The sequence below is a fragment of the Cupressus sempervirens genome, chromosome 1, assembly GCF_028749045.1.
Source record: "Cupressus sempervirens isolate cs-2001-9-10 chromosome 1, ASM2874904v1, whole genome shotgun sequence".
Taxonomy (NCBI): Eukaryota; Viridiplantae; Streptophyta; class Pinopsida; order Cupressales; family Cupressaceae; genus Cupressus; species Cupressus sempervirens.
Window position 1 is genome coordinate 816,982,072 of NC_143118.1, and position 12,092 is coordinate 816,994,163.

A 12,092-nucleotide genomic window follows, 5' to 3' on the forward strand; every position below is an offset into this window, starting at 1 on the left:
AATAACAAGGGCTGAATGAGAAACAAATAATAAACCAAGTATCAAAACCAATCGAGCACTTGGTCGGGAGTATGGATTTGGCACGAATCCAAATGCAATAAAGTACATCTAGGGTCGAATAGATAGCCTTACGGATAATCTAGATCCATGACCAACTTCCATGCTAAGAAAACTTGAGAAAATTGGGGGGCACACAAATCAAGGCAAAAACCAAAAAAGCTCAAAAATTTTGAAATTAAAATCCATTGTCATTGGATACAAAAGTCACGAATAGCAAATAAAATTTGGGTTTGGAGTCCCTATGCAAAAATGACCAGCATAACGGCACGAAACCCCAAACGCCCAAGTCCAAAAAGCTACAAATGCTCATACCTGTCCAACCAGGTAGAGCTAGCATGCAGAAATGGAGGGGAACACTAGTTCTCAGCCTCCAAACAATTTACTACCACAAACAGACTCCAAAATGGAGCGAAAACAATAAACAAGAGAGCTCTACCTTGCAGCCAAAAGGGCTAAAATAGGAATGCGTGCAATAAAATAATCGCTCCGTGGTCACCATCAAAAATATTGGCAAACGAAGGTCTCCCCGAGGTGGATCCAACGAGCTCAACGTCGTGGTGATCCCATGCCTGTAGCTCCTACAACGAATAAAATGGTAAATCCTTCAGAGAGGATTTTGGAATTTTCTCTCCAAATTCCTATTTCGCAAGTGAGAAGTGAGGGAATAATTCCCTTTTGGGATATATATTCACTTTTAAAGGTGGAATATAAAATTAGGGAAATTAATTGGGCCACTAAAACAACCTTCTCAACCCAGAGAAAATCAGGCAATTCCAATCAAATGGAATTCAACTACAACAAAGCTACCAGGAATTAAAATAATTAAATCAAATATAAAATTCCCAAAACTATTAAATCACAATATTTCTGAATAAATTTCGTGACAATTGCGAACCTCTAAATGCATAGACACGTTTATGGGTCTAATCACATAATGCAAATGATCTGGATTTATTAAATCACCGGAGGGTTTAATTAATCAATTAAATAGGGTATGTCGACCATACAAGGATGACATTGGCTAGGTAAGAACAGTCGAATCACTAACTCCATGTGCCACTGTTGGGGATATGAATCCTGCACATTGAACAACACGATCAAGTGCAATTGCATATAATAATATAGCCGAATCGATGAATGCATTAAATTACATAAATGATCATTCATTTAATCACATTAAAATAATCCATTTAAATCACTAATTGCATCATAAAACATCTCAAAGCAAAACTGAAGTAAATAGCCGTAGCATCAAATGAAAGTATCCAAAATCCAATAAGTCCATATAATCATAAATAGAGTATATGTCCGAATACAAAATAACCAGATATCATCATAAAGCATCATGCCACATCAATAAGCATCATCATACAGATATGATCAAACTAAATAGCATAGCATCTAACATCTATGATGCTGGTAAATCAAAATATAGTATCTGACCATTAGGTCATCTCGAATGTCCTCAAACATGAGCATCAAAGTTTCTTTGGAAACCAAAATATAACAAGGTACAGAATGCAAACACGGGAGACACTACATGAGGTTCCTAACTTTTAGTGTGCAACAGATGTCTCTATGCATGACATTTGAGCTATTGATTATAATGGTGAGAGGAATTAAATAGTAGAAATAATGTGGATTAAATGAATTAGACACAGAGAGATAGCCTTTGATGATAATATTAAATTAATATTTGCAAACCATGTTACAATGCAGCACACATATTCATCCACAAATGATCGTTATTGAATGTTAGAATGCACTGCAACAAATGAGAGTGAAAACAGGCTTTCTGTGGTCATTTCTCATGTGACAGGCTTATTGGCAAACCTCCTTGCTGTTTGGTAATGAGTTTTATTCTCTAAGCATCTATTGGTGGTTTAGATGGATTTGCTGAATACTCCTGCCAAACGCAGTAGAGGTCTATGTAAGATTTCTCAAAAGTATTTAACTAGTGTTATATTAGATCAAACTTCTTAGAACCTTATTTTATGTGAAGGACATTGGTATCTATCTGAGACAAAACATTATGAGTGGAAGAAAGTGATTGTTCATAGTGTAAGTAACATGTCAGGACAATGCACCAATTTTGGTCATGGTTTTCAAGTTAAACAAATTGGGCATCCTAATATGCTTTAATATTTATTATGGATTCCAATAAGTTGAGCTGTTAATTGTAAATAAATGAACAGTTCAATCGGGTTTGGTTTTTAAGAAATCTAGTTGGGATTTGAAATCTGCACCTCGTTGGTAAAGTTTAATACTTAAATTTTAACAATGTCAGATCAAAGTGCCGGACAGATTAAAAGACAGGCCAAATATAACAAAATGGCACCACAAAGTCTGTGGAATTAGAAGAAACCATAGTTCCAAGGGGTTTTCCTTGTGGAGGGACAGGGTGACAGGTTGTTCGGGGACCAAAGGCCTAAATTTGGGCACTGCAGGGGGATGGCGGGAACATTCACATTATGGAAAATATTTTCTTTTTAATCATAAATGCGATAAGGATAATGTGGACAAGAATTTTAGTATTGTATAATTGAGAATACATTTCTTTTAAAATAAAAAGGATACTTCTTTATCTAATCATGAAGATAAGTTACAAAAGCACACAAGATGAGGACGGAGAGAAAAACTGGAGCAAGGAGATATCCAACAAAGTAAGTGGAGTGCGCAGAGATCATCAGGCATGTTAGTACCCATGAATTTGAAAATGTCTTATGCAGGCTGGAAGCTGTCATTTCCCTTTCTGATGACAAGAAGGTTCAATTTTTGTGGGATATGCTGCTCAACTGATTTGGTCAAAATTTAGGACGATCGTTAAATCACCGTTTAGCAAAAATGCCGAAAGACCAAGTTGTTTAATTCTGAGTATGTGTTTACTTGAGACATTCTATTAGTAACTTAGAATTCCCATAAAGGTAAGATTCTTGATCTTTCCTTTGATAGCAAGAGGAAGGCCAAATTTGTAGCCCATAAATTCACTAATGTTGTTTGAGGCCTGCCCTCAATTCATGTTGAAGTCTAATCTCTCTAATATCCAAATGATCAACCATGTCTTGTTTCTCAACCCAACTCTTTTCATTATGTCCTTTTTGTCTTGACAAAAATAGTTAAAAATGGCCCAAAGAGTTTAACACTTTTTATGCATTTATGACATTGGATGCTAAAGTCTTTAAATAGAATTTTTTATTATGAATTAATTAAAAAATACTTGCTTGATATTAACAGAGACCAAGAGGTCAATATATACAAGAGGCTGAATGATGTTTCCTTAGGAAACAGTCGTAAAGAATAGAAACATTCTATTCTAGAAACAAAAAATTAAATATTAAAAACATTCTAATATTTACAGAAGATTACAATAGATAATCATTAGAAACTAAACAAAGATGATAGAAACTATCTATTATTGTAATACCCTCGCTTAATGGTTAATTTATCGAGAGCACGAAGCTGTGGAAAAGCGTAAAAGGAAGATTCTGTCTGCTCAAGGTGCTCCGCACTGTTTGTTGTGGGTTGCGAACCAGATTGCTTGGATAGGACAGCTAAGTGCTTCCAACATTCGACCTTCATGTTCCCAAACTTATGACAATAGTTGCATTGAATGTTTTCCTTCCAAGGGCCTTCTGAATCTGGAGCAAAGGATGTTTGTTGAGAAGACTATTGATGGTACTTTGGATAACACTCCAAAACTTTGCAGATGAGCATAATGCTCCAAAACAAACCACAAAAAGCCATGAGTTTTAGGAGAAAATTGAAAAAACCAAACACAATTTTTGGGGTGAAAAATCAATCAAAAGCCAAGATGATTTTTGAGGTGAAAATTCAATCAAAACCTGACAATACAAAGCTTTGTTCTTTTAGGAAAAATGGTAAAACCCAACAGATAATTTTTGAAGAAAAAATTACAAACCCACAAAGGAATCCCACTTAACTTCGCGAATTACAGAATTAGAAATTTTTGAGGGAAAATTTATAGAAACTCATTTCAAATTTTTTTTAGGGAAAAAAATATGAAGACCCATTAGATTTTTTTTTTAAGGAAAAATATTATGAAAACCCACCAGAATTTATGGGGGAGGCAAAACATGAGATTTTTGCATGGTAAAGTAGCACATTGTACTGATATGTTTCAGGATTCGATTGTGTTAAGATTTTTACCATCAACGTTTCGAATCACACTACGTGATCCATCATATTGTTTTTTGCATCTCTTGCTCTTCATCCTGATGATGGATCACGTAGTGTGATTCGAAACGTTGATGGTAAAAATCTTAACACAATCGAATCCAGAAACATATCAGTACAATATAATGGATTATGGAAATTTGTTCTCTTTAAAGTAGCACATGCAAACACAATTAAAGTACATGCAACCCTAAAAAAGTAGAGACCCAAAAAATTTGAAGGTTAACCCAGAAGAGAGTTTGAAAAATCCAGAAAGAATATGTTGTCGGTTTTTGGATCGATTGGCTCAAACATCAAGGCACAAAAATTGAGGCACCCCAAAAAATGTAACAACCCAGTTGAGCTATCAGAAAACCCATGAAGAATTTGGAATCAAATTTTTTTCTTCTGAACTTTAAACTTAGGGTTTTGAACAAAAAAGGCCCTGGTGCAAAAAAATGACAGAAATTTGCAGAAAAAATAGACGGATCTAGACAAAAATGGTTTGCAGAACCAAACCAAAAGTTGGTGGATTCAAATCTCTTAGAACAGAAACCGAAGTTGGATTATAGAGAGAGTTGGAAGCAAATATGCATGTAAATAATTTCGAAAATAAAAAACAAATATTTTCAACCAATAAATTATAATTATTTTCAAAATTTTTTAGAGTATTGGCTCTAATACCATATTACAAAGTAATTGGAAAATACTTGCTTGATATTAAGAGAGACCGAGAGGTCAATTTATACAAGAGGCTGAATGATGTTTCCTTAAGAAACAATCGTAAATAATAGAAACATTCTATTCTAGAAACAAAAAACTAAATATTAGAAACATTCTAATATTTACAGAAGATTACAATAGATAACCATTAGAAACTAAACAAAGATAATAAAAACTATCTATTATCTTAATAATTTTCCACAAGTGACACAAATATCAACAGTAATTCACTTACTTCCATGGTGAAGGAATTTCTCACATAATGCGTGAAAATACCTCAATTTTGTGAATGAAATCCATCCTTTTTTTGCAGGAATAAAAAGCCAAGTTTTGTTGTAAAACGTTAGGTTTCTAACATATTAAATGTCCTGATTTCTGACCCTCTAATGTGTATTAACAGTTAACATTGAATCTATTTAATATTGAATGTTGCAATGTTTAGTTGTTTGTATGACAACTCTTATTTATTTTTTATTCTATTCCACAGCCACAAGCTAGAACGAGGGGCGAGGAAGAGGGATTTCAAGTTAGTATAGCTAAGACAAGCTTCAAAGCCAATACAAAGGCTCTTGCTGAGAATGAAGGAGAGGGTATAGCAAAGGTATGCTTATATTAGTGAAATATATTCAATGATTTTTAAGCTCTTATACTATGTAGAATGCTTTGACACATGACAAGAGCCCTTCCACACATAATAAAAGAATGAAACCTATATATATATATATATATATATATATATATATTATTGCAGTCTCATATTGCCTATTTTCTTGATAACACTCAAATAGGGAGTCAGAGCAAATCTCCATGTACAAAGTCACATGTAATGATGTCTAGGCACTAATGGTAAAATTTGCAGCTTAGAGTTGACATTAAAATCTCCCTATATATATTTAAATATCATGATTCTAGTTGGTCTGTTCCTAGGAGGAAAAAGCATCTTTTTTGAGATGCATTATCTTACAGATAAATCTATATTTTGTCAAAATGGCAGTTGATATACCGTCCAGACACTGGAGAAATTCTTGGTGTTCACATTTTGGGCTTGCATGCAGCTGATCTTATTCATGAAGCATCAAATGCTATTGCTTTAGGAACGAAAATTCAGGTAACCCACTTCTGAACTTCATACAAGTTAGACGTATCAAGATGAGTAAGAAATAGAATGTTTTAAATGGCTACAGACGTGCATACAAATATGGATATGGAAGTGCAGGAGTCAGTTTTGGAGGTTTTGTTTCAGGAGTTCTTGCAGTTACTTTATTGAACGTGAATAGAAATACTTCAAATGTTTACATACAACAATTTTTACAATGGACAAGGATATATTATATTCTCCTTTATGAGGCATTTGAACTTTGCATGGATTTTATTGATGGAAACTGAAGAAAATGTATTTTGAGGCTTTTAATTTGAAGTAGAGATGATATTTTCCTTCTGAAGGTGAAGCAGATTCTAAAAGTTTCTGGTTTGTCTCGACCCCTTGTGAAGAAATGGGGTCTATACTTAAATTATATTACATTCAAAAAGTTAAACATAATAGAAGGTTGATTATAACTCCACTGAACTGAGGAATGAAGTGTCCCATCAACTATCCCAGAACATCCATACTGTCGCTGAAATTCCTGAAAAGGCATGCAATCGTAATGCAGAAAATCAGTCTATAAAACAACTAATTTTGATATAACTATTGTCTTTTCTGACAAAATAGTGCTTCTTTCAGGTTTATATAATTTGTGACTAACTTGAAAACTTAGGTTTAAGCACTTAATTTGCCAAGGAAACCAGTATAAACAATAGAGTTATTAGAATGGCCATGTAAGTGGTTAAAGGCTGCAATGATAATTCTAATCTCTAACAATTACTAGGTCCTTACCACCAAAGGCTTTTGGTGATAAAGCCACCAGTGCATATTGTGTGTGCTTGCTGATGCTCAAAATAGTTAATAAATATCACTTGCTTTAAGTGTTCTTCTTAACTTCCCTGCTAATCTATGTTCTTGCATCAAGAGAGAAGACATAAAAGATCAGTTAGACTCAATCTGTATCTGTTTTGCTAATGGTGTGTATGTTTGTTTCAATGTAAGTACACTATCTATTGAATTGTTTAATAATTGTATCTATTTATGTAGACGCCTTTAAGGTAGGTTTTATTGCTGTAAATAATTTATAAGCTTATTTCAGGCATATTTTACCAAGTATTCTGAAAGCAAAGCTGAAAAAACCTAATCATGACATATTCAACAGGACATAAAATTTGCTGTTCATGCACATCCAACTTTATCTGAAGTGCTCGATGAGCTTTTCAAACATGCCAAGGTATGTTTCTATCTATTGCTCTTATCTTGGCTTACAGGGCAATGAGTGGAGTTTGGTTCTCATGGAATTACAGATTGAGCAGTCAAATTTTACGTTCTATCCATATTTTTCAATAGTCCTAATCAATAGGACATTCCCTGTTATATTAACTTCACTTACACAGCCTCTGTAAATCTTTAATTTGTTTAAAGAAATTTTAAACTTTTACTGTTTGCCTGAACTCTGAACATTCAACTCTTTCTGTTCCAAGCCCTCTTGGCAGGAAGCTCTAACAAAGCACTTTTATAGTGCTTTGTTTCTACCCTTGCATGTTAATCTGAGACATTCTCTGCCTTCAAGTGTGTTCAGATGTTCAGTATTTCAAAGGCCCTTTGAATATGTTAGGAATCCAGATGTTTGGAACATTAAACATAATATCCCTGATATTGTACACCTCAATATTGAATCAAGTTTCAGAATTATGTGAAAAATAAAAACACAAATACATTCTTATTTAAATAAATTAATAATTATAAAATGGTCTTTATTCAATGCTTAGTGTTTTATAGTTGGGTCATTCAGACAAGGTGTTTAAAATCTTATTTACTATTTTCATATCCACACCATGTCAGACTTGGCTGATGCAATAGAAGTAAACTTGCATCAGAATACCCGTTTACCTCAACTAGAAGATGCTGCAAAGTGGGATCTTACATGCCTGAGTATTTAACTGAAATTTGTTCATTTGAAGTCAAATTATGTTTTATCCAACTCAAGTGAAGGCTAACAACATTTTGGCATAAGAAAAATTAGGGGCTTATTGCTTTCTTTGATATTGGGTGTTGGCATTGCAGGTTGAGCAGTCTATTCCTCAACCAGTGCACAAAGAACCTGTTGCAGCCTAGGAAAAGCTTTATCAATGTACCTTCTCTTCCAGATATTGCACCAAGTTATGATTTACATGGATGCATATTGAGCTAAGGCACTTCTACCGTAGTTGGCTTGAACACATGGTTCCTTGCCATACCATATTAAGCATCTAATAGGAGGCATATTGCCAAGTAGAAAATTTTCGATGCATTTAATTATTTCAATTGAAATAAGATCTTTCTTGGACAGTTGGATATTTCTTCTATGTCTTAGTTTTTTCTTGAGTTTTAGTGCTTCCAAGGTGTTTCCAAGAACCAGAACCCTTGTAAAAATGTCAAGCAAATATTCTGCAGTTTTGTACTAATTCTTGCTATGGAAGGCAAGATCTTTGGCTAATTTAGTTCCATTTTTCCACTTGTTATCATGATTTAACGTGAGTTCACTTGTTAAGGGTACATGTTTAATATAATTTTTGTAGAAGTATAAGTTATCTCATTGCATTGTTATGGCATCATTTCAAAATACTTTGGCCTTCTTGTTAATTTACTGGCTTACATTCCAATTTTTGACCTAATTTAAAATATAGCAGTTGAGGTTCACATGAAGTCAGTTGACAGTTAAATTTGTTATAATCCTATGAAATGGTAAGATGGTTAGTCGTTATAATTATTTATCACGAATTTATAGAATTGAAAAGGCTGTTAGCCGTTATGATTATTTATGATTAAATAACTTGTTATGGTAATATGATTTAATTGCGGAGAATTTCCTTGTAGGAAACATGTCAAAGGGGTGGAAGCATTGTCAAAAAAGAATTAGGCAGGAACATCACTATTACTGGGCAAATGAGTTGAGGACTTAACGATTTGAAAACATTATACATTTGTGAGACCCACATTAGCTATTTAAACAAATAATTTGAGAAACATAAAATAATTGAGTTAAAATATAAAATGCACCTCAAAGAATTTTAAATGATCTTTGACCCTATTATTATAAAATATATGTATATATGTACATATAGATATAAAAATGAAATGACACCATTATATTATAATAATTTAATAAAATGATGTCACTTCATTAATATATTTACATGTGTATATATATATATATATATATATATATATATATATATATATATATATATATATATATATATATATAATATTCCAGATATAATAACATTGGAATTATAATAATATTTGAATTATAATTTTCCAATTCCATTCTTTCCATTTTAATATTCTTTGCTTTTAACCGATTAACACTTGGCATGAAAAATCAATTTAATATTTGGCAATTCGAATTGTTTTATATTGGTAGAAACCAAAAAGTCACTAGTTCTTTATAAAGGAAGCCATGAGGGAGAGACGGGACCACCTTTTTCCTTGGTGCCTGAACTTTTTCCTACTTGCTACGTATCAGATTTCTCTTGTTTCATTTATCAACTCGACCTTGCATTAAAAACGTCTTGCAACCTTGCAGTAAAAATGTCTTGCAATCTGCCAATAAAAATGTTTTGCAATTTGCCTTGAAACCTCTGCAATTCGCCATTGAGGCATCTGCAATTTACCATTGTTATAAACCTTGTTTTGATTTTGTGAATCCAACATAGCCGAGCAAGTAATTCGAGCTAAAATACTGAGGATAAGCGTTGAAGAAAGTCGAGAGGGAGCTGATTAGATTCGAAGTCTAGTGGGCCTAATCTCTCCAACTCCTCAAAAAATCTTTGTCAAGTCTAGTGGGCCTGGTCAAATGGTAAGGTGGTCGTGGAGTGATTACCTTAGTGAAGGTTGGTATTTAAATGTAAAATTCTTGCAAATGTTATAAGAGAGATTCCAAGGAAAGGGAACTTAGATCATGCTTGTGCATTTATGTGGGCACCGTTGTTATTTGATAAGGCAAGTTTGGCTCTTCTTCTTTAATGCTAGTGCACACCAGGCTGAAATTTTATTTGTCTGTACTCTTAAACAAAGCTCAAAGTGCAATTTATTGGATTCTCTGAGCTCTCTCCTATAGTGCCCAAGAAATTTTTCTTCAAATATTTATTGATGGATAATATCACAAACTTGGAAGTTGAACATAGAGCGAGAGCGATTGAATCATAATTCCAAGAAAGTCACTTCCATCTATCCATGAAAGGATGCTTCAACAAAAGTATTTTGTTCTTGGGAATTGGAAAATAGTTGTTGCAATGTGTCGCTTAGTAATTGCACATTGTCAATATATGAGTTCTTGTAAAGTGATACAACTTGGTCTTAGATTATTATGCTGCCTCAAAGATCTTGTTAGAATGTATGGCACAAAAAATGCATATTTAGAACTTTTCTTCTTTGGTTGATGCATTGCTCTTAGCTCCTTAGCTCCTTTAACAAGTATAACATTGACCATTTTTAACTAGTTGGTGCACTATCTTTCTCTAGCCTTGCATCATCTATGCCCTCTTTAACACTTGCATCTTTTTCCTTCCACCCAACCATTTTCCCATCTAGAACAATACTTTCTACAATATCACATATGGTCACATTTTAAAGCTTATTTTTCTATTTCAAATCTTTCTTTTCCTTCTTCTCCCACTCAAATAATTTTACATTCCAAAATAGTCATTACTAACCATATTCAACTAACTTCTCTCTTGATGGCTTTCTAATCCTTTGCTCCAACAATAGGAACATCTTCATAAAATTTGTTCTTGCCCTCTACAATTGCCTTGGCCATTGCTATTGCTGATAGTATGTTGGTTGTGTGATTGTTTTGGATGTTGCGATTTTTTTTTCTATAGTGGCAATTGCTCCTACATGACCTTGTTCACTTGTTTCATTTCATTGGCACACGCTTCTTTTGTTTGCATTGATGGCCTTATTCTCAATCTTCATGTTGGTTGCTAGGGTGCCCCAAGTTCTGGAACAACCCTAGCAGATTTCTACATAGATCCCTCACCTCTTTTTAGACAATGAGGTTTCTAGGGTTGGCTACACCCCTCTTAATGATTTCATTGTTCCTTCAAATGCCTTACTAGTAGTGTTTGTTTATTAGTGGTCATTTGCTGATTTTGAGGGTGTTGCAGGTGTTTCTCTCCACATGAGAAATTGCATTTAATCCCTTGGGTCTAGTCTCCTTGAGTGGTGAAAATTGTGAATGCATTGATAAATGAAGACTTCTATATGTGAATATTTAGCAATTGTTGACCTTCTCTTCATGATCTACACAAATAGGTCTTGGATTCTTAGAGGTTTGTCATTGAGGGCGAGATTGGTATTTCTCTCTTGGCAAGGGGTTTCGTTATTGCATCTTCTGACTCCTCAAAGGATGGGGATTTAGTCCTTGATGGTAAGTTGTGGTTGTGGGTTGAGCACTTTCTTTTTGCTAAGCATTGATTGTTTTCTTCAACCCCATTTAGAGCCTCTAAACGAGTGTACTTTTTGATTTTGGTAGTCGAGTCATGATAGTGCAAGACGAGTTGAGTTGGGCGAGTGACTATTAAGTTTGAGGAGCTATGTTGGCAAACACTCACTTTACCCTGAGGTATAGAAGTTGGAGATACTTCCACAAGTAATCATTTTATATTAGAATAAATGACAAAAGATAGAACATAGTATAGTAATAATCTAACTATATTCACTTTATATGCATGATCATCGACAATACTCAAGCAAACATAACTGAATCACATGTATGACCATCAACCTTTTAACACATCTAAGCATTAAAAGGATTCATCTCCATTTGATATTTATCCATTCATACACCAACCACTTGAGTAGAGGATGGAAATAATCAAAATGTTATCACCAATTCCAAAGACAAAAGATACAAGTGAAGCACAAACCAAGCTCTTTATTCCATTGTTGATTTAAAGGAGGGCAACATTAATGTTTCAAGCATAGAACTCCAAGTAGTATTGATAAACTACCGAGCAAAGAGACATATTACTGCACAACTATGGACTTCAAAATCATTGATTTT

General features: G+C 33.7%; 1 protein-coding gene across 1 annotated transcript in view; it reads left to right on the forward strand.

The window, feature by feature from the left end:
• LOC149580369 (dihydrolipoyl dehydrogenase 2, chloroplastic-like) overlaps window positions 1-8,544 on the forward strand; it is a 54,155-nt gene extending 45,611 nt beyond the window's left edge. The window contains exons 12-15 of the mRNA XM_089790492.1: window positions 5,444-5,557; window positions 5,951-6,064; window positions 7,203-7,274; window positions 8,108-8,544. Coding sequence (XP_089646618.1) covers window positions 5,444-5,557; window positions 5,951-6,064; window positions 7,203-7,274; window positions 8,108-8,158 — 351 coding nt within the window. The 3' untranslated portion in view covers window positions 8,159-8,544. The remainder of the gene's footprint in view (window positions 1-5,443; window positions 5,558-5,950; window positions 6,065-7,202; window positions 7,275-8,107) is intronic.
• The last annotated feature ends 3,548 nt before the right edge of the window (window positions 8,545-12,092 follow it).